This window comes from Ipomoea triloba, chromosome 10 (assembly GCF_003576645.1).
Source record: "Ipomoea triloba cultivar NCNSP0323 chromosome 10, ASM357664v1".
Lineage (NCBI taxonomy): Eukaryota > Viridiplantae > Streptophyta > Magnoliopsida > Solanales > Convolvulaceae > Ipomoea > Ipomoea triloba.
The window spans coordinates 12,915,452-12,939,804 of NC_044925.1; the positions used below are offsets into that span (position 1 = coordinate 12,915,452).

Here is a 24,353-nt window from a genome sequence, read left to right on the forward strand (position 1 = left end):
TGCATATGTTATGATAATTATTGTTCTCCCTTCCTCATTACTTGTTACTTTTCTTTTGGGCTTTGGCTATGATGCTGCTTCCACCTTGGTCTGAAACAAATTTTGGGTTGGTATGTTAACTTGATCTAAAACAAAGCAATCTGAGCCTATTTTTATTTTTAAGCGAACTGTTAAACTGTGACTTTTCATGTATATAAATGTGTTTTAAGTTAGCAATTTGAGCAGGAAGATGAGGAATGTTGATTGTTGAGTTGCTGAGTAATGCTGAATAATTTTGTAAAGAGTTGATACCCAATATAGTCCTCGACTATACTGATTTTACTCAATTTAATTCTAAATGACTTTTTGTACTCAATTTAGTCCTAGACGTTGAAGGTTTTACACAATTTAGTCCTTTGTTAAAACTTCTGTTAGTTGACGGTTAGAAATAGGGTCCTAATGATAATTTATCATCCTTTATCCCATTTGGAATGATTCCTACTTCTTCCCCTTATTAAGATCCACGCAGAAATGTAAATTTTCGTACCAAATCAACTTCAACCCTAAATAAATAAATATAGAGTAAATAAATATTTGAATACAAAGATTTATATCTGCATGGATCTTAGTAAGGGGAAGAAGAATGAATCATCCCAAATAAGATGAAGGATGAGAAATTACCATTAAAACCCTATCTACTAACAAAAATTTTAACAAATGACTAAATTTGTTAAAACCATCAAAGTCAATGACTAAATTGAGCACAAAAAGTTATTTAAAACTAAATTGAGTAAAACCACTATAGTCGAGAACTATATTGGATATTAACTCATTTTGTAAATATATTAACTTTTGAGTAATCAATGAACTACTGATTGGACAATATTATTCTGTAAAAATGTAATTAATTTTTTGTATTAAGTTGTAAGTTGTAAACTATTAGTAAATTGTTAGTTTTATTTAAGTTTCAATTTTTAAATTTAAGTTTTAAGTTTTAATTTTTAAATTGTTTATTTGAAAAATTTGAACTGTAAACTATAAATAGTAAATATTTTACTTTATTTAGTACTTAATTTTGCAGTTTTATTTTCTTTTATTGCAATCCAATAAAATTCGTCCAAAATCCAAACCTAATAAACCCGATGGATTAGCTGTTCAAAATGCACGGATATGAGATAACCTAAGATATTCAGTATCTGATCAGGTGGGCGGTTCTCAAATTCGAACCGCCCCGAACCTGTCCGATTCTCAAGCCTACTAATATTGAAACATCTTTTAAGAAAAAAACAATCGTATTTCATTTATGCCACTCGTCTATGTTTAATTTTCAATACTTTAGCAATCACTATTAGCCGAATTGACAGTTGAATATTAAAAATGAAAATGAACAAAAGCATAAAATTATCTTTATATGACAGCACAAGACCATTTAGACTATTGGAAATGAACAAAAAGCATAAACTAAAGCTTGCCTTATAAGACCATGACTGTATGCAAGCAGAGAAAAATACATAACAGACCATTTAGAATAGTGAGTACTACCTGGAGAGAAAATGGTACATCAGAACTTACTCATTTGTCAACTGCTTCACTTGGTCCGGATCATCACCTTCCCCGGAGGCCAAGGCCATCGGCATGGGCATTTGTGGAGGGCACATGACGTTCTTCACCACGGAGAAGTAAAAATCAAAATCTGATTTCATTTTTAAGCAACTTGCTCCAATCCACTTCTCTGCTACACTCGTAGGCACACTATCCTGGCTATCGCGTTCATGTTCTTCAATGGCAGGGCGAATTTCATTGTACAAGGAATTGAGTGCCAAATTGGCCTGATTTCTCATCTCCTGAATCAAATAATAACATCCATGGATAAATCCAGGAAAGTTTCAAGTAAAATTTCCATCAAGAAATAAGAATTTATATTTGGTTCTAATTTCTAATAAGTTATCACGCTTGAATATGGGGATGATTACACCCTCTTATAAATGTCCAGGTAAAGATCTGCATATTTTTATACATGAAAGTTTAGGTCAACAGAGGCTAGCCAAGGAGAAGGCAGCACAAAGTTATTGAAATTAACAAATGCCTACCAAACGTTGACAGCTTGAATCAAACCCAAACACTTTCAAGTGAAGTGAATTGCCGTTACTTATTCAACCAATCCACATTGGTGCTAAAGTTATGCAAAGAAAGAAATAATACTGGACACAACCTCCCTGTGTGTCCAGGAATCAAGCCAGAAAATGACAGACTATATTTGAGTTCATAAATAAATGACTTTGATATCCTACAGTGGTGAAGGGACCATAAAAAATAATTTCCAATTTTAAGTATTATAGACTATAGTGAAGCAAATCCTTGGAAACCCACCCTCTACTGTACCATTCTTGATGAAACCTAAATCAATATGATGATATCTGTAACACCCCGGCTCGGCTATACCGTACATCCGGAGTGGTTACCGCCACACCTAGACTGAACCCAATCAAATCCAGAAAGAGTCCACTCTAGATGCACAGGCTAAAGAAGGAAACTGTTTCACACGCTTTCTACTTGACAAAAGCTTTACGTATATATTGCAGCGGAAAGAAAGGAAGGTAGCTAGGTTAGCTACTACTATATATACAAGGATCGACCCATTGGGTCCAAAAACGTGAAAGTTTAGGTTGTTCACATCTTGTTAGCCATACTAGGCTACAAAAGATATTCACACAACAAAAAGAAGGAGTTGTTCTAAACAGTATACTTCGGAAAGGGCGGAGCAGGAGGAGCAGGAGTCATCATCAAGCAGGATCTGCACATAGTCATCACAGTCCAACACTGCAAACACAACTTAGATGAGCTCTCAACGCTCATCGGGCTACAAGAGCCCACGCTAGACAACATCTGATAAGAGACACGGTGAAGTGTAATTAGCGCGACGGCTAAGTAAGGATATCCATGGGTTATTCAAAACTAAATAAAGGTTTTGTAAAAATTGTTACATAGAAAACCCTATACCTTACTCATCTGCAAGATTCTACCTACAACAGTTATAAAGAGCAACTTGCATACACTATGAGCAAAATTCAATGACATCTCATGTCATTTTTCCTTTTGACAAGGTCATTTGGTAATCATTTTCATACCCAATAATATATTATTAAACAATTAAGCATGCTAGTAAGTAGTAGAAAACATAAATCACACATCTTGCTTGTAATCACATTAGTAGAAAAACTTTTCCCTCATAATGAAATTCTCATCAGTTTTCACTTTTCAAAGAGAGAGATCACCCACAACTTTTGGGTACTTAAAAACTTGTCACATCTTTCTTTCCCGTAGCTACAGCGTAACTACATCCACTTTTCCAAAATTCCACTTAGTTCTAGATAGAAAGTGTGAGGCCTTTGGAGTCTTTCTCCACTTTTGACCACTTGGATCGTTGAACTCGGGTTCAGTGGTCATCGCCCGGTCTAATACTGATCCCCTGGACTTATAGGAGCGTTGGAATGATTCCTAGCTAGCCTCACTAGGTTCATAAGAACGACACCTACCCGAACATAGAGTGACTATACTTAAGTGTGCACACCCCCGTAGGAGTTCTTTTCCTTCCGGGTGATATAGTACTCGGCGAATAGACTTCGCCCACAGTATGAATGATCATACACATAACTACCATACGGGATAGGCACTTTAAGCTCATCTTTATCCCGTAGGTTAACAAGGTCCTCCACGACTTTTACTAGAATTAAGGTTTGAAAACATTTTTCCACTCTGCTTGAAAATATTTTGGACATACTTGGGTCAATCCCAATACTCGGAAATTAATTCTCCTTTTAACCCAATTCACAAATTCTCCTTTTCCTTTGCAAAACATTTGGATGATCCACTAACATCCTTTCACAAAAGTAAATCAAGTGTAACTACCCTACACTTTCAACTCCACATTTATCACATAAGTCTCATATTTGACACATACATCTCAATGCATATAATGTGTACATTTCCCAAGTTAAGAGATATAATGTACAAAGGTAATATTTGAGTCTTCAAAAAATCCACCCGGTTGCCCGTAGGCTTTCAAAACATCATAATACTCAGGATTAAAAACATCGGGGAAAAGTTTGGTCAAAAACAAGTCGAAAACGAGTCCGCGTCGCGCAGACTCGCGACTGGCCGCAGCTGCGGACGCACAGCGGACGCGTGCGTCCGAGCCGCGTCCGCACGTTCGGCAAATGGCGCCGAAATTGGGCGCCCACGGACGCGCAGCGGACGCGCGTCCGTGCCCGCGTCCGGCCTTCCGGCCGTGACGCCGTAACTCTGGCGTCGATGGACGCGCGTCCAAGGCCGCGTCCACCCTAAAACTGCCAGAAAATTTCTGGCGCAGTCCGAAAGATTGAGCCGGTAAAAATAGTTCCCGAACTCTTTTTCACTTGAAATTTTTATGGTAGAACCCCAACTTATAGTACTTGATGTCCGTAAAAATTTTTGGTCATTTTGATCTACGAATAAACACAGAAAATTCCATTTTTGCCCTTGGCAGTGTGCTGTCCAGAATTTCTCTCTCTGGACCAGTTTTGGAAAAAAAATCGAAAACCATACTTATACTACTCCGATCATTATGAAATTTTATATGCGGGTTCTACACTTATTGAACTACATACCTGAGAAAAATGGAGTCAAAATACCTTACCAATTTTTCCCAATAATTTTCGGAAGTCACTGCCAGAGACTAGCTTAATTTTATTTCACTATTTTCACAGTATAGGCATATATGGACCTAATACAACATATACATGCATAAACTAGCTATCAATTATCTAGTTTCAAATAACCTCAACCAAATAAAGGGATTCCTTACCTCGATGGAAGATTTTAAAGAAAACCGTAGGAGTTGTTGTTTTCCTTCGTTTGAGTCCAAAGATCCTAAAATATCGCCATAACAACAACATATTCATGCACCTTTAGTTTACACTTAAATTCTAAGAAGGTTTTAACCAAACAAAGTCTAAAATCTTACCTACACTTAGACACTTGAGTTGGAGAAAGGCTTAGGAGTTCTTGATCATAATGGAAGACTAAGCCAAATTTCTTCCTTCTTCTTCTTGGTGTAATTTCGAAAATGGGATGGAGGGGATGAGAGAGATGATGATGTGAGTTTTGGCTTGAAGACTAAGTAATCAAGTGCAATTGCACCATACCTCATTAATGCTAGCATTAAATGATCCAATCTTAGGCTAGATTTGGTTGCCACTTGTCAATACCCTATGGAGTCCTTAAGAAGATCACAACTTAATTGGCCAGTTTATGGTTAAATCAGATGAAAGCTCGGAGGATTATTACTTAATTCGGGAAAATTCTAACACCAAAATTATCCTAAAAATAATCCCGTCGCTAATCACTCAAATTGGGAATTTTTCGGTATCTCGCGAAATATAGGTACAAGGTTCGTAACAATTTTACCCCTTACAGTCCGCTTAAAATTTTACTTGAACTAACTAGAAGTTCAGGCTTAATCGTATCATACTTAATAATCCAATTCCTAGGAAAATTCGAACTGAATATACATCCCTAAGAATTTTACGTTTCGTGACCGGTACGTAGATCGCAGCTTATTAATGACTAGTAAAAAAAAAATTCTTTCGATCACCGAGAGACCTTCTCATAAATGTCATAGCTTAAAAATATATATTCTCGAACCTTAACTTTGTCGGAAAAACCGAGGGGTTACAATATCAGAGTTAATTAGAGTCTAAGTTTTTTACGCGATTGGTGTCAGGTGAAGAGGAAACAACAAAAAGTGGAAAGATCATCCTCAATCTATGATTTCTTCAAAGATAACCAAAACTACCACCAACACTGAATGAATGAAGTCATGATAGAGAACTGATATTTCCATACATAAAATAAAAATAAAAATAAAAAAGGACAATTCTTCTCTGTCGTGAGTAGATGTGTAAGCAATTAATCATGGTAAAATTACATGCAAACACAAATTTTCTATTTATTTTATTTTCTTTTAAATTTATTTCAATTTCAATTTTAAGTGGTTCAATCATCAATGTACAAAATTAATTTTCAATAAAAATTTAATTATTTTCAAATTTGTACTATTTTAGATTTTTTAATGGGATAAGGGTTAAATAAGCCTACGAACTAAACTGAGAGAAAAAAAATAAACTCAAAAAAAAAAAAAAAACAAACAAACAAACTCAGCAAAACAGTGAATTTGAGATAAGATTGAATCCAATCAATTAGCTAGTCTAACCCAAGGCCTTATAAAGGCATATATTTCTCTATTTTTTAATGTGGGATTCTTCTTAACAGCAATGAAATGGAGCAATTGGCCAATGAAATACATAAGTTTTTCATAATAGAATAGTTGTCAAAAATAATTAGTGCATACCTCATACTTCATAATTTCTTCCTGTGCATCCTTCGATGGAAACAATTTAGCAACATTTTCTGCAGTTACTTGCTTTCGTACAGAAGACTTGGCCCTTTGCTTGGGGGAATTTTGGACTTTCTTCTTTGACAAACCAGGTCCAGCATTGTAGTTCCGACCAGAATTATAATTTCGGATGCGAGGTATTAATGAGTTCTGTTTGTGAAAGCCAGCTTGCAAATCATTAGGATATATTTCCTTACACTCGTTCACCTCAGCATTCAATACTTCAGCATCCACTGGACCTGAATAATGTGCCTCCAAGGAAATAGTTGATTCCAAACTATGTTCAGAACCCACCATAACACTCATCATTGCAGGGTAGACATTTCTCCCACTGTCCATTGGTTCAGGTTCAGAATGACTTTGCATTCCGGCTTGGTTCGCAAGAGTTTCATCCTCTCCAGAGTCATAGAGGGGAATTTTATCGACTTCATATCTGCACAAAGACAGTGGCATCCCAAAGTTTAAGAACACAAATTATGAAGCAATATGGTTGTACAAACAACTCACAGAGACTTGGATTCCCAGACACATGCCTACCAAACTATAATAAATTTATTCATGCACTTAAACTATAATCTTAAATTTGTTCAAAGGTTTAGGCAAAATGGCTCTAATATATAAATCAGCTATCCTCTTCAAGTGTTGAACCTACTTTAATACTGCTTCCTGCTACTATATAGCCAGCTTGGAATGAATTTCCCCAGGAGCAATGGAGAATAGAAGAGTTTTCATGCTCTTTCCTAGAGAAAAAATAGTAATGTTCTAGAACAATTCAAAACAAAAAAAGAGAAGGATTAAAGGACAAAAAATTTCATAACCCATTTTGCAAAGGGCCTCACCAGAATTGCATGTGTTAAGTGTTATCATTGGCTAAGGCAATAGGTCCCATGTCAAAAGTAAGGGAAGGAAAGAGTAATGACTTTTATTAGTACTAAAGGATTTGAATTCCATAGTAAGGTAATAAAAGTAGGCAAACAAACATGGTAATGGGTAAAGCCCTTAACCAAACACTACCTAAGATTGACAAAACTTCTGCAATTTCTAAACAGAGAACAGGTCTCATTGTCTCAATAGAAGTATATATCACATCCCATACAGTGTCTTGCCTTATTTCTTTCATCATATTCATGGCTGGAAATGCTTCACCCACGATCTAGGAAACTAATACATATGCTGATATGCAGGCAAGTCGGTCATGCATAAGGCCACCCTAACGTAAGGTCAGGAGGTCGATCCCCAACCAGTGAAATTCCGGGTGGAATATTTTATGTTGCATTTAGTAACTGGGAAAATTGGAAAATAGAAGAAGTGCTTTTTGCACTGTTTTTCATTTTTTCCATTGGAAAACAATTTTCCATTTTTCCAACATAACAAAAGAATTTGAAAAATACAATAATCACCATTATCATTATACATAGACTTCCACTTCACATATATATCTACTCCTACCACCTACATACCTACCCGCCCACCTACCTCACTATCACCCCTATCTACTTAACCTTTGCACCACCATCATTACCCATACCATCTATTTACCCACCAATACAACTACATTCACTATAACCTTCTCTTACTTTGCATAATGAGAAGAAACATATCCTGTCTTCTATGAATCTCTTTTCTGATGTTTTACAGCCTTTGCCACCTCATACACAAAACCATCATGTATCCATACAGGTTAAAAATTGGAGCGATAACCAAAATTGAAAGACAACTTTATGTAGAACAATGAAGACAACTAGAATTACCTGTCATCTCCCTCTTCCCACAAATGGTTCTGCTCCTGTATAACGATAAGTCAATAATAGGAAAAGTAAAGACTAAGCTCAAAGAAGCATATTTTTCAAATTTTGGAAAATGATTCTACTTTATATTATTATTGGTATTCACCTGGAAACCATGAGACTTTGCACCCAGAAATATAGAGCAGTTTGGAGCTCCACAAAGACATCGAACAGTAGCACCCCCATACCATTCAAAGTTGTAGTTATATGTGAGCTCAGTTCCTATGGAAATATCTTGCTTGGCAAATATACCAACCCTTGTTTCTCCTAATACTGTCCATTTCCTTGTTTCACAATTTGGTAGGCTGGTAAGTTCCAAAAACAAAAGACATCTTTCAGTGCCATATGATTTGGAACAATCAACTGATACACAATGTAATTTAGGGACATATATTTAATTTTAAATGATTTTGAGAATTGACTGATCTTACCAGGAATGATTAATAAATCTTGCCAAGCTTCCCTTCCTTGTAGCATCGATGAAATAATTTGCATTTAAAGAGATTATATATGCATCCTTAAGGCCTACATCAATAAACACAGACTGTTTTTGTATTCTTCATAATTAATTTGTTGACTAGGATTTCAAAATCTCAAAATGTTGAAAAACTACCCTTAATTTCATAAGTTTGGGACCTCCGCCTTGCTTCATCTGATGATATTACTTCTCCACAGTACTCAATGATAAATTGTCCAGCCTAATTATATGAAAAGAAAGGAAACTTAATTGACAAGAGGTCATTCACTGAAAGAAAATATGCAAGATGAGTAATGATAAGAGAGATGATATAAAACTACTCCATAAAGTAATTATCTCCATGCCATATTGCCATGGCCATGTTAATAGTGACTACAGACAATATGCATATTCTTTGACACATAAGCTTTTACATTACAAGATAAACCACTTCTAATCTGCACACACACACACAATTTTAGAAAGTATTACCACTGGTTTGTAAGTAATGCATCTACCACTCAATCTCACAATCAAGTTGTAAATACATGTTAATGAATTTAACTACAAGTAGGAGTACAATGTAATAGAAGATGCTTGAGAATAGAGCTAGAGGTAGTGGAAAATGCGCAATATTGACAGATTATGTTTCTTCTTCTTCTTTTTTGGTTTCCTTTTTAATTCTTTTTTCTAGTTATTGTCTTGTTCCTTTTTTACTTTAATTTTCGGAAAATCATTACAAGTCCAAAAATATCCAATTTAAATCATATTATCATGAAAAGGATATTGTTGCAACCCACAGGCCACATCAGTAAGGTTGTAAATACACAGTAAGTTACCAATGAAGAGAGCACAATGTAATACTTAGATACATAAATTAAAATATAACTTCTCCCTATATTTACCAAAGTACACAAAGAATTCCATTTTTTAACCCTAACATGCACAATAAATGGTTGGAAAAAAAAAAAAAAAAAAAAAAAATTATGGCTTCAAGCACATTACCTTTATAATCTCATCAGCTCGAAGGCCCCACCCACGGCCTTCAGTTCTGAACAACTTTGTTTTAGCATATTCAGATTTCTGGAATCTCTGAAAATAATAAATACTAGCAATTCTAAATAAAATGCCTCCAATCCATTGTATGCATAATTTCAGAGGCATTATTAACAAGAAATCTTAAATTAACAAATCACTCATATATAACCTAATGACAATCCAAAATATCGAGATAGACTTGGTAATTCCAGTCTCCAGACACCAGGAATGGCTTGTAACATCTAGGACATAAACAGGGACATTTGAAAATTTGAACATTTAGTATCAAATTAGACCAGATAGCATGTTGTTCCTTGGTTCTCAGTCACATATAGCTTTGGCAACATTCAGCATTTCAAAAAATGTATCTCCTATTCAACACCTAAACTACATGTCTAATTGTCAACTAATGGCTACATTTCAAGATGATTAATTCATTCATCTGAAGCATATCACTAACTCTCCTCAACAGGCTTCTTTTAGACTGCTTTACCTCCAAAATGTTCTTTACTGTAATTTTTATGTAATACAGAAAAAGCTAGGCATCAAGCTGGTGTTTGTATATACAGTTAGAGCAATAAAAAGCTTTAAACTCCATAAAGCTCATATATACCAAATTACACTCTTTTTTACACAAGTGACTCAAACATGATAATTTTAGTCTATAAACAGATATTGCAATCTCTCCTTTTTATGTGTAATCTTCACTGAGTTGTATAATTCCGAGACCAGTTGACATAGTTGATCCACTACCCAATCATTAAATGCTCCTCTAAGCATGATCTTCAAATGACCCTAGCCTCGATCGGATGGAATTGTTTAGGTATTCTCACATGCCTCATGTTTATAGTACATAAAACCAAAAGAAGAAAACCTTTGGTCATTGCAAGATTTTCATCATGTGAATGCTGATGATTAATTTATTCAACAATAATAATGCCTAGTGGCACCAGCATTAATCTTCCAGATTACAAAATCAATATTTCAAGACAGATTCCTATGTCTAATATGATTTCCCAAAACTTGAGCAAAGAATAAAAGAGAACAATAAATATGAATATGAATAAGAGATAAGAGAATGCTTAAATGTAAGATTAAAGATTTATCCAGTGATTACAAAAGACTAAAGCCTATATATTTATAGGCTAAGAGGGGTACCTATAGAGGCCTGATTCAAGATTATTCACTTTACATGTTTATTACCATATTATGACACTTCAGCTAATCTTTGGTATCTTTTAAGTTTATAGCATGAAAAATTTTAAGCTGCACTACCCATAGACATGGATAACAAATGCTCATGCTCTGAACAAGAATTTACTCTACTTTCCTTAGTGTCAAGGATACAGCAATCAAGAGTTTAGTTATGCAGACACAAGCAAAAAGAGAGGCTTGCATAAAGCTTTTAGAAACTCCTTAACCTGATTCTTGCAATAATTGCCAGAAGGGCAGTATCCAGGTGTGCATTCAGTGCTGGTTAATAAATTCAAGCACCTTTCTCCACATGCACTTTCAGGATCACTGGTTTCATACTTGCATTCACAAATAGCAATGTCCTCATCTTTAAGTTTTTTAGCTCTGTAAAATATCAGAAGAACCTGAATTAAAATCATATTCCATAGCAAAGCCAGTTTAATCGTATGAACAGTGACTAAGTTTGGCATGTCGTAACTGCATCAGGTAAATTACAAAACAGACCAACAATGTAAGAGTTGAAGGAAAAGTTTCACCATTTGGTAGCAACCGAGAAACTCACGCAAGAATGAATGAAAGGTAATTGTTGAATTACAACTTGCTATGCAGAAATTTGTACCCCAAGAATGAAAGGACAAAGCAGTGGTCTTGGATTCTAAGCTAAACCTAACATGTATCTCTTACTGTATCATTATAACAATGCAGTGCTATCAAATATCAACAATCAGTGTACTCACCAAAGTGAATAAGACAAATAAGAAATAAGGAATACAGTTCACATCAGATAAAGCTACATATTAAAGGAGATACCAGATCAGTGAATGGCTAATAAATACTCTTCTAGCCCATCCACTTTAAGTAAAATAGGTAATAGAATATTCTACAGAAGTCAAATATTTTACAGGTTATGGTATTCAGTTGACTGAAATGCATGCAAAGAACTTTCTGGGAAAACTTATTTTTATGCCATAGGTCATAGCATAAAATATTTTAACAATTACAAGTCAAGTAAAGAAATTTATGCATCTTTCTCCATTTTCTTCTAGCAAAAATATGCTTACTATTATAAAACTATCATTTGACCCTAATCCCATTTGATTCCTATATTTTATCCATAGCAGTAGCCTAGAAGACATCCAAAGCCTAATCTCATTCAGCATCTTCTTCATCACGGTATTCTAGGTATTCTTTCCAGTCTCCACAGCAATATTCACCTTCCCTAAGAAAATCCTATCTTTGTAAAGAGCAAGCAGCATTAAATGCATATTTTGTGGCTACAAGCACAAGTGACCTGCTTTTCATCTGCTTCTGCCAGCATGTCCTTTTGCTTGCTTCCAAGATGTTCATAAGTTCATTATTTTTTTTTTCTAGCCAATTACGCAATTACCCAATAGTTGAATAGTCAGTACATCCATTTTTACCTTTTAAGTTTTTTTTTTTCTCTTTTTTTCCTTGTTTTTGGTCAAGCAAACTTCTTTGATTTCAATTGCTCCAAACAGTTCTACAGAAGTTATTGATAGAAGGAGATAAAGTAGAGAGATCAATTGATTAAACACAATGGAAAAAAGGTAGAGAACAAAGACTTCTTGCATATGAGGGTGTTTAATCATTTAATAGATGTAACATTTGTTTTTCTATTGGATTTTTCCCTTACGTGAACAATTGGAATGCAAATGAAAGAATTTTAATAACAATCACTAGAAAACCTTTTACAATCATAGAAGCTATTCCCAGCAAAATTTTATCATTAGTTTTTCTTTTTTCTTTTCCTTTAGAAAGTGATCGATGCCATTAACTCAATTTAAAAAATAATGGAATGAGAAAACCAAGGAAATACTATGCGGTGCATTATCTTACCCCAAGATATGCGTAAGCCATAATACATATAAAGATTTTGACTGAGAAGTTTGATCCATATATGAGGATGTAAACAACATAGAGAAATGAAGTAGATACACTACACTACTACAGCAGCAGAAGTTTCAAAGATGTGAAAGAAAATAAGCAACATGGATATAGCAATAGTGTGCTTATGGCATGCCTTACATATAATACAGTGGATTATGTCACCTGAAATTGAGTAATGCAACCCTAAAATCTCTTATTAATTGCACAAGGTAGCAGGTTTAGAATTTGAGCTCAAGCTTAATTGTTAGAACTTAGAAGCATGGGTATTTTCCTGGTTTGTCAAGCAATTAGCAATTTTTTCTATTTTTCCTGTAGCACTTCAGAGTCACACAATGAGTAATCGCCCAAACGTTCAGATAATAATCATAATATTTCTGAACTTTAAAATGACAACAAACCTAGGAACTCCTTTTTGTTGATTTAACATTCCCCTTGGTACCTTTTAATAAGATTAAAGATTCTTAACTTTTTTAATTGACATTAACCTCTGCAACTTACTCAATGCCCAACTGCTGAAGTTGGTTTCTTTTGAAGTGAGGTTCACCTATGAGAATAGGGGTACAAGTCATAAGTTCCATTATAAGAAAGACTTCCTATTATCCTATAGGGTATTGGCACGTTTTCATATACGCCTATCAGTTGTTTCTCCCCACCCCATTGCCCCAACTAGTAATTTGCAAATACAGAATTTGTATAACAAGATGGAATTTAAAGAAAAATGTCAGTAGACTCAGTACTTTCAGTTTATTAATTAGCAATACCTTCCCTATAATTTGGTAGTACATCAAACAACAGAATTCTGCAAACAAACTGTTTTTAACTGTTTCATGTCATGATGCAGCATGCCGGAATGGGCACAGGTCCTTTGAAATCCTCATATCTTCTATTTTGATATGACAATTTAAAGAGTAGACTAATGAATCACCTAAATTGTCTCCAAAGCATTAAAATTGAATCATTCAATTAATTCTTCTTTATTAATGTTGAAAAATCAAGTAATTGAGATTTCCTGTTACAAATCCTCTCTACAGTGATATTCCAAATTGAAGAATACAAGAATGAGTTTCCTTAGTATAAATCACAAACAAGTTAGAAAAGAAAAGAAAAAAAAAATCAAAGAAATTTTTAGAATTCGAAGCACATCTCATCAAAATTATAAGCTGGAAATTAAAATATAGCCACATAATAAATTCCTTGTTAGACATTGCAGTGAAGAAAATGTATCAACAGGTAACATACAGATGTGCTTACTTTCGGCCTAAGAAATCATTTTGATTGATATGTATAAATGGTGGTACTCCGTCAGGAAGTTTGACCTTCAAGGAAAAGAAACTATCAACTTGTCATTTAAGGCATTTAGAATAATAAGATGCTACTTTTTTTTTAAATCATAAATAAGTAAAGGGATAATTTTACTAGGGCATCCTAAGATTTAATCCAGTAACACCTAGACAACCTCTTATTTTTAGAAATTACACTCAAAACCCTTGTCAACAGTGAAAAGAGGGATATTCCTAGTCTGTCCTTAGAAAGATATGTAACAAAACTTGTAATGGAAATGCGATGTGTATAGTGGAAAATGAACCTGTAATGAAATGATAAAAGCTCAGGGTCCAGAAGTAATTTTTTAAACAAAAAGAGGGTCCAGGTGTTAATGGTCTAAACCTCAAGGGAATCCAAGTGAAATAATCCAATAAATAAATGAAACAGAGCTGCAACATATAGAGGTTGAGAATCATTAATAATTCCAATGAAAATATATTCCATTATCTGAAGGTTTAGAATATAATGCAATAATGTATAATAAACATACATGAAAAAAAAAAAAAAAGATTTTTAAGTTTTAACACAGTAACACCAGCAACCAGACAAAATCAATTGGTGAAAACAGAATAATACAAACACAGAGAATTTTCATCTGATGAGCCTTTTAAGCAATTCCTTCGGTGTTTTAAATTACAAACCTGACCCTTTATTCTAGGGACATGAATGAATTTTATACAACATAGCCAACATCCATAAGGGTACTTGAGGGTATTATTCAAGGAATTTAGACCACTATCACAATGTATTATTCAAGGGTACTAGGCAGTAGGCACAAAGATAGCCAGCACCTATATGGTCTCTACCTAGACCATATCTCTATGCTTGCCACAAATCACTTAAGAAAGGGTTAGCTACAGTTCTCTTCCAACATTTACCTGTAGACATGCTAATCATCAACTTTTTTTTTTAAATTGAGAAGTGCAACAAAAAAAAAAAAATCCCAGAAACCATATCACTTTAAAGTCCGAAGCCAACTAGCCAGGCAATACTTCACAAGGCAACATGAAGTGGAAAAATCAAATTTTATGATTCAAAAATAATATGTAAATGATTTGTTCTGCTGGTAGATCAACTAATTGGAAGAGTTTCTCTTTTTAATTCCTTGGCCTTACCTTTTTATTAAATTTCAACCCAAGATCCATTGCTTCCTCTAAATTTCATTTCAAGATCAATATCGAATTGACTAGCAACAAAGTATCATTCATTTGTTAATTGTTTCTTCTTCACAACAAGGTGTTTCATTGCTTCTCTAACGGCTTGGGGACACTTTGTACAAGATTTTACAATATGGTACCCACCAATGAGATGCAATTTGTGTCCAAGACAAGTATATCTCCTTTGGTGATATGGCCACAACAATTACATTGAACAAGAGTATTGTCATTTGCCACACTTCATGTTCCATGCTCTCAACCAAGGTCTTGGTTTTAGTTTGAGAAATTGACATATTATCTAAAGATTTCAAATATTAACTGATTTAATTAAATTAAATTTAAAAATAAAATATTACAAAATAGGCCATGGACAGAGAGTCCAAAATTGAGAGAACAAGTCTCTCAATGGACAAAGAGACAACTTTGCATCTATGTCTATTGGCAGTCAATGTCAAAAAAAAAAAAAAAAAAAAAAAAAAAAAAAAAAAAAAGGGGGGAGAGAGAGACTAGCTAAGGCAATTCAGCAAACAACAAAAGAGAAGGAAAAGCTAATTGAAAGAACCCATGCGCCTATATTGAGGAGCAGCTGAGGGGTAATATCACTGACCAAATCAAAGGCTTCTTAAGGCTAAGGAATTACTGAGGCAACACAAAGGGAGATAATTGATTTTTAACCCTAAATTTGAAATGTTGGCAGCATTGACTTTATGTTGAATATATAACCACAATTCTCACTGCACTTTTGTATCAATAAATTTAAACCAAAGTGATCACTTTGGTTCACTTTCTCAGAAAACTGCATTTTGCATGAGCAAATCATAGTGGCATTGGTTGTGATCACTTCAACATTATGCAACAAAGCTATGCCTTTTCACAAGTGTGGCTAATCATACATGTAATTATAGGAAAGATATATGTATAATAGAAGAGTAGCAAGTTAGCAACTATAAACAGTAAAACAGCATTATCTACAACTTCACATAGGAACCTGAACCTATGCAAATCAAGAAGGTAAGCAATGATATGTAAATGGCATGTATTATGATATGTTTTTAAACACTTAGATATAACTTTAGAGCCAACTCATCCCATGGATATTTGTCAAGTGCCCCTGAATATGCCCCAAGTAAATCTCCCAAACATATACATGGACAAGAATAACCCTAAGCAATTAAACCCTAGACTTGGTCTACAAGCCAATGCTTGCTTACTAGGGAGTGGACCATCCCCCCAAAGCCTTTCCAATGATTGTGCCTTTCAGTCATCGTTTGATCAACGTTTTTCTTTCCATCATAGCATTTGCTTTGTAATTTTACCTTCTCCATGTCATGGCCTTTCCATTTCTTCCATTTTTAAATGACAGAGTTCTCAAGAGTTAAACGCATAAAACAATTTCTTTTCCACACCAAAACCATACATTATTAACAGATTAAACTCATATGTCTAAGATGGAATCCAAGGGTGAAGCAAAAATGCACAGAAATCAGGCATACCTCGCAGTTGTTCTCTTCCTGCAACTGCATCGTCTCTCCCGCCTGGACGGACATGCTTTCACCTACCGAGAAGAATTTCATTATTATACAAAATTAAGTATATGTTACACAAAACGGTTAAGCTCAATAGTCATGGATAACTGAAAATCCGAGCCCCGGAAACAATCTAGGGTTAAAGCAGAGAAAGCTGTACTGATACACTTTGTAAATTAGTCCTTTAGTTATTAATTATGACGGATTGGCCCACTGCTTTCAGAAATAATTATAAATTTACATTGCAAATAGTCAAATCTAATCTAATAATTAACAAATGCAAAATCTCCTATTATATCGTCTCGCAGATTCTCTGGTCTATGAAGCGAGTCGAGTTACTTATAAGTATTACACGTTTTCTCATAAATATTTATTCAATTCTTAATATTACATTTTGATTTAAAGATATTATATTTTTTATAAAAAAATATCAATTTTTTCTTATAAGTAACAATTAATTATTTTATCCCTGGTTAGTATTATTTTCAAAATATATGTCATTGTTTATGTATAAACATGGAATTGCAATTCCGTAGGCTATTCATAGTAAATTATAATTTTGCCCTTATTATTATTGATAGGGAATATATTCCGGTCTACGGATCATCTCGTCCTAGGTACCTGGTCGGATACAAACCACCTTAGGGCGTAGTCTAGTTCCCGACCTGATCGACCGGCGGGCCTCCCGTGGCCAACCCGACCTAAAGGCTTATCGAGCAGGGGGGGATTGATGAGCCGTTATCTTAGCATTTATGTGCTCGGTCCCGACCTAACCGCTCGGCAACGACCCCGAGTATAGGAGTGAGCATCGGTCGGTTTCGGTTAATAACCGAAATAACTGAAATTTTAACCGAACATTCATAACCGACCGATCAACATTCATAACCAATATAACCGAAACCGACGGTTTTCGGTCGGTTTAATATAACGGAATTTTTTTAGTAAAATAGCTAAATTTATTTTATTTATTTGACTAATGCTAAAAGACTACATTATTAAAGGGAAATAACAATATCTTAATATTTATAATCAATTAAAATTAATGTCTTCAAGTACAATAATAGTTTAGCAATATATAAATGAACTACATTTATACATTATATGGTTAACAAATGCCGTGAAATCCAATACTACGATGTAACTTATATAAATCAATATACTAGCTAGTGCGTACAGTATGGAATAGTACTAATACTATGATGTAGCTTATATAAATCTATACTCGTACGTACAGTATGTAGCTTAGGGAAGGATTAGTGTAATCATATATAAATAATTATGAGGAATAGTACGTACAGTATGTTAATGTATGCATATATATATATATATATATATATATATATATATATATATATATATATATATATATATATATATTGACGGGGTAATTGGGTACCCGACCCGGAACCATTGTCATAACCAAGACAGTTGCCGTTCAAACTACCAAGACACCTCACTCATCAGCATCAATGCGCAACGGTCCAACTCCTCAGCATTGATGGCCAATGTTCAGCTCCTCAGCATTGATGACCGACGTTCAGCTCCTCAGCATTCAACACCTCAGGTATTGATGTCCAACGTTCAACTCCTCATCAATGCTCCGTTACTGAGCTGAAAGGAATAAAAGGACTCACAACCACATAGTGAGGGGGACACTTCTTACTAGACAAAACAACACTGAATTCATCTGTACACTGAGCACTACGCTCAATATTGTATTCAAATACTCGATAACACTCAATAATACTCAAATACATACCGGTAACACATTATTACCGTCATTGGTGCTTTCATTGAGAGCCGAGATCAGATCTCAGGCTAAAATCACAAAATCAAAAAACCACTCAGTTCATCTCATCACTATCAATGGCATCTGGATCCAGCAGCTCGCACACACCTAGTCAGGTGAACAAGGGTCACCCCTCGGGTGATCTTCGTGAGCAGCTCAACAGTAACCATGGAGGTGACCTTTGCAGCCAACTCAACAACAACAACCGCAGAGAAGGTGACCTCCGTACCCAACTCAACGACAACCATAGTGGTGGCCGTACTCCCCTCCCAGCAACTGCTGCTCCCGCCCAGGTGGTGGACCTTCAGGCAGCAGCGCAGGTCATTCAACAGGCGGCGGCGACGATGGCCCAACTAGTCGCAGGAATGCAAGGCCAGATCTTACCGCCACCACCCCCTCTGGAGGAAGAAGTGCAATCTCCGAGGCAAAACAGAACTCTGGGGGTGCAAGGATCCTCCAATAGAGGTCCCCGTGCCCAAGCAGGAAAGGCAGTAACCAAACGACCATCCGGAGAAAGGATGGGCGAATCTAGTGGATTGGCTCCGCGTCACTCCACTAGACACAAAACACCACAGGAAGGCCTAGTGGAAAGACTCCAAAGGCAGATAGATGATTTGGAAAAGAAAGTAGAAGCAAGAGAATACTCACCAGAACCGGAGGTAAGAATGGCCGCTCCATTCGCTCCTGACATAATGGAAGTTCCTCTTCCAAAAGACTTTCGACTACCCACCATCAAGGCCTACACTGGCACTTCAGATCCGCGTACCCATATGACAAGATACAAGGCAGCCATGGTCATGATTGGGGCAAGCGATGCCATAATGTGCAGAGCGTTCTTGTCCACTTTGGACGGGACTGCTCAAGATTGGTTTAACACAATCCCAGACGGATCAGTTCAGACTTTTGCAGAGCTATCCAAAAGTTTCTTGTCTTATTTCTCAGGGAGTATACAACATAAGAAACCATTCTCACATCTCGGTGGGGTAAAGCAGGATAAGGGAGAAAGCCTGCGAGACTTCTTAAGCAAATGGAAAAAAGAAGTCAACAACGTATATGACTTCGATTCGAAGGCAGCAATTCTCATCTTCATCCAAGCACTGAGGTCAGGCGATTTCCACAAACAACTGAACACCCACCACCCACGCTCTTATGAAGAACTCATGAGAATGGCCAACCGGTACGCAGACGCAGAAGAGGCTGACAGGAGAAAGAAGGATGAGGAGGAAGGACGAAAGAGTGAGCGACCTGATAAAGCTGGTCTGCCCAGCCAGGCACCACGACCAAACCAACCACCCTCAACGAAGGGAAGAGATGAGCATTCTCGTCTCGCCCCACCGCGGCACTTAACACCGCTTACTCACCCGGTTAGCGTGATTCTAAGTCACGCTGAGGAAATGGGAATAGTGCATTTTCCCTCAGCACCAGCATTCGTTGAGTGTCCGGGACAGTACCAACATCAACAAAGCCTACCCGACAATGTGTGGAGAAAGGAAGAAGATCCTGAGCCTTCAGCTTCCAACACCAAGAAGAGGAGGTGTGACCTGGGCGAGGAAGCAAGAAACAGTGAGCTAGAGGAAAAGTCCGTGCAACGCAAAAAACATGTAATTCGCTGATGGTCGGTCAAAAACTCTCCAATTTGGCTGAAGTCAGTCCTCGGCCAAGTTTTCGGCCAAGTTTGGCCGAGGTGAGTCCTCGTCCAAAATTTATAAAAAAAAAAAAACAATAATAATAATATAATTGGCCGAGGTCAGTCCTCGGCCAACACTTGGTCGAGGCCTGACCTCGGCCAACACTTGGTTTGAAGTCGGCCACCTCATCAAGTGGCTCCTCAAGTAGCGTCACCTCATCAAGCTGGTGTCACCTCATCAAGTGGCGCTGCTCCTCATCAAATAAAAAACTCTATTCCCTTATGGCCGGCACGAGATCCGATCTCGCTAGCTACCTTACGGGAGAGTGTTTTCCTGGGTCAAGCCAGATGCTTGATTTCAAAAACACCACACTCTAGTCCCTTAGGGCTAGCACGAGATCCGATCTCACTAGCTACCTGACGGAGAGCTGACCTTTGACCGAGCCTACGGCTGATCGAAGTGAACTCACACACAGAGCGACAAAAAAAAAAAAAAAAAAAAGGGCACGGTCACGTACCGTGACTTCGGCGCTGGCCGTCACGCCGTAGCGTGACTTCGGCCCAGCGCCAAGGTCACGCGACCTCGGCCCCGTGCCGAAGTCACAAGCCACGTGACCTCGGCACGGTGCCGAGGTAGGAAAACGTAAAAAACAAAAAAACAAAAAACAAAAAAAATAAAAAAAAACAAAAAAAACAAAAATTCCAATAAAATTTCCTTCTAGAATCCAACATACAAAATTTTCAGCACAAGTGCCAAGCTGTTACTCCCTAGCTACCTCAGCCGTTCTCGCCAACTAGGGAGTGGGGGGCTGGTGACAGGGTAATTGGGTACCCGACCCGGAACCATTGTCATAACCAAGACAGTTGCCGTTCAAACTACCAAGACACCTCACTCCTCAGCATCAATGTGCAACGGTCCAACTCCTCAGCATTGATGGCCAACGTTCAGCTCCTCAGCATTGATGACCGACGTTCAGCTCCTCAGCATTCAACACCTCAGGTATTGATGTCCAACGTTCAACTCCTCATCAATGCTCCGTTACTGAGCTGAAAAGAATAAAAGGACTCACAACCACATAGTGAGGCGGACACTTCTTACTAGACAAAACAACACTGAATTCATCTGTACACTGAGCACTACGCTCTGAGCACTACGCTCAATATTGTATTCAAATACTCGACAACACTCAATAATACTCAAATACATACCGGTAACACATTATTACCGTCATATATATATATATCTACTATACTAATAGGAGCCAAAGAGAGTTAGACCTAAAATGGGTAGAAAAAATGGCGGTCAAATTATTTCTACTATACTAATAAGAGCCAAAGAGAGTTAGACCTAAAATGGGTAGAAAAAATGGCGGTCAAATTATTTAATCAAATAGATGGTTCGGATGAATTATTTAATCAAATATATGGTTAAGATAATTCAGATTAATATTATTAATAGAGATTACCTAATTTAACCTTACATTTATGATTATCCGTAAGTTTTCTGTTAAATATTATCTTCTCCGTTAATATTCCTTTAACTTTTTACCCATTAATTTCTATAAGAAAGGTCTTAGGTTCGAATCTCATCTCAATCAAATTTGACATAATTAAGTTTCTCACTCGATTTTACTCTTATTAAATTAAATAAATTAGTAGCTACAACAAAAAATAATACATATGTATTTCTTTAATTTAGAATTATGTGTATACAATACCTTTATTTGAAAAATTATTCATTATCAAAAAATTAAATTACATAAGAGAAATAATTTTATTAGTTATATTGTCTTTATTTTCTCTCATTCAAAGATTCTTTACATTCAAATTTATCAATTGATATTCATTACATTGTCCATTATCTTATTTTTACAATATCTTGTAATTAAATATCAAAGTTATAGTACAAAATAATGTTATATATTTATTTTCCAAGTATTTTATTAATATTATGAAAAAAAAATTTAAAATAATTTGAAGCTAATTATATTAATTACTTGGGGATTGGTTGACAAAGAGAGTACTCAAATAACCCAACAAAATGAAGCGGAATTACTCTATTTTACTCTTATTGAACCAAATAAATTAGTAGTTACACAAAAAAATGATACATATGTATTTCTTTAATACCATGAAAAAAATAAAAAAGAATAGTTTGAAACCAATCATATTAACTACTTGGGAGATTTGTTGACAATGAAAGTACTCAAATAACCCATTACCCAGCAAATCGAAGCGAGAAACTACCTTTTAATATCTTTGGAATACATAATATTTTAAATTTTCAAATTTTTATTAATTTATTTAATCTTTTTTCTTAAACTAGGGATTTCTTTACCCACAATAACTCATTTAACAATAATGGTTGAACCAAATGAACCCCAAGCAGAACACCTAAAGGAAAGTCCATACCTCCTATATTATAATCCCATTGCATGACATTGTCATCTATGCTACCAGCAATAACCGAATTGCAAATAACACACTACCAATAAAAAGGAAGAGAACAAATAGTAAAGATGAAGACAATGACAATGTTACTCAAAAAATAATTAAGAACACTTAGAAAAATTCAAATTAAATGTAGTATTTATTTAGATTATCATTTTTAGACCAAATATTTAGACTATCAATTTTACAAGGTTGCAAACATTTATTTTAGTAATAATTATAATGAATTTTCTATATTATCTTGGATTCATTTACTTTGAGTTAGATATTTAAATAAAAAAATTCGACATTCAATTACCCATATATAAACTTCTCCAATATTTCTTTCTCAACCTATTGAAGCACAACGAGTAAACAGTTCCCTCCACTGAGGCTCAAACCCACTCCCATCATCCATGTGGGAGTGTTAAACGGGACACCAGATACCACTTAACTACAAGGTCTTTGGCATAAACTTCTCCTATATAATCTTGCATTGATATACTTTCAAATATTTATTTAAATATAAACATTGGGCATTAACCCATTCGCGCAATGCGCGTATAAAACTAGTGTATATATATATATATATATATATATATATATATATATATATATATATATATATATTCATACCTACATATATATGACGTACATATATTTGAATATATGATATCATTGATATGAAGATATTCTGTGTGTCATATACATATTAGGATTAGGAACTATAAGACTCAATATAATATTCCTAGAATAATTGAAATTAGGAAACTATAATGTCGTTAAAATAATATTAGTAAAATAAATTGATTAAAATTAATGTGATACACTATGAACTTGTAAAATATAAATGGGATGGGACTAGGATTTTTTGTTTCTTTTAGATTAATTTTCGATTTTTCGGTTGGTTTCCGATTTTCTCTTGAAAAACCGATAACCGATAGAAAAACCGAAATAACCAAATTTTTTTAGCTGTAATAACCGAAACCGACTGAAAATCGAAATATTCGGTCGGTTCGATTTTCGATCGTCGATTTTTCGGTCAGTTCGGTTTTTTGCTCACCCCTACCCGAGCACACATACATGGCATCTCAAATTATCCCAATAAGCAGTAACTAATCATATACTTACTTACACGTGCACGTCTCTCTTTGGTTGACCTCGTTACCAGGGGGGTATGAAGGGCACATGGCACACATGCCGGCCTCTCGGCATGTGTTCCCTCAAAATCCCTATAAACACCCTGCGAGATAGGTGATTGAGGGACTTTCTTGGCAATCCACACACTATTGCTACCAGATCGGGAACCTCCGACCCCAGTCGTCTATTTTCGAGCCCAATACACTGAAAGACATACGGTGGAACCCCAATATACTATCGATCATATACGAATACAAATACTTGGTGTAATTTACCACATCAATTATTATAATTGTTAATATTATAATATTATAATTATTACCAAATTTTTTTTAATATTATTATTATTATACAATGACATTTTAATCTTTATTCATTTTCCCTTTTAATTTCCCATCAAGTCTATCTACCATACAATGAAATTTGAATTTTCACTTTATAATGAAATGATGATGTCATGCTAAATGCTAATATCATTCGGGTTTACCTTTTGATTTTATTTCTCGATTTTGCTGCAGACTATTAATATTGTTCAAAATAGAATTATCTGTCTCGTAAATCCTAT

The 24,353-nt window shown here is 35.4% G+C and overlaps 1 protein-coding gene across 2 annotated transcripts; it reads right to left on the reverse strand.

Annotated features, from left to right (window-relative positions):
• Positions 1-1,327: 1,327 nt before the first annotated feature.
• On the reverse strand, positions 1,328-16,960 carry LOC116032673 (histone-lysine N-methyltransferase ASHH1). 2 transcript variants are annotated; one of them, XM_031275350.1, is made up of 10 exons: positions 16,770-16,960; positions 14,048-14,112; positions 11,116-11,272; positions 9,662-9,748; positions 8,813-8,897; positions 8,631-8,724; positions 8,306-8,504; positions 8,164-8,192; positions 6,368-6,845; positions 1,328-1,823 (listed from the first exon to the last, which is right to left on the reverse strand). In XM_031275350.1, the coding sequence occupies exons 1-10, from the start codon at positions 16,848-16,850 to the stop codon at positions 1,548-1,550; spliced, it is 1,551 nt and encodes a 516-aa protein (XP_031131210.1). In that variant the 5' UTR covers positions 16,851-16,960; the 3' UTR covers positions 1,328-1,547. The 2 variants fall into 2 exon arrangements, with proteins under 2 accessions (XP_031131210.1, XP_031131209.1); XM_031275349.1 differs by having other exon boundaries at positions 8,164-8,198.
• Positions 16,961-24,353: the final 7,393 nt, after the last annotated feature.

What these genes read in the sequence shown, in the direction of transcription:
- LOC116032673 (XM_031275349.1), bottom strand. Translation starts at nt 16,850, where the DNA reads ATGAAATTCTTCTCGGTAGGTGAAAGCATGTCCGTCCAGGCGGGAGAG. An exon ending in GAGCTGATGAGATTATAAAG is followed by an intron (nt 8,898 to 9,661) that starts GTAATGTGCTTG and finishes TCATATAATTAG; the next exon opens with GCTGGACAATTTATCATTGA. An exon ending in TGGGAAGAGGGAGATGACAG is followed by an intron (nt 6,846 to 8,163) that starts GTAATTCTAGTT and finishes GTCTTTGTGCAG; the next exon opens with ATATGAAGTCGATAAAATTC.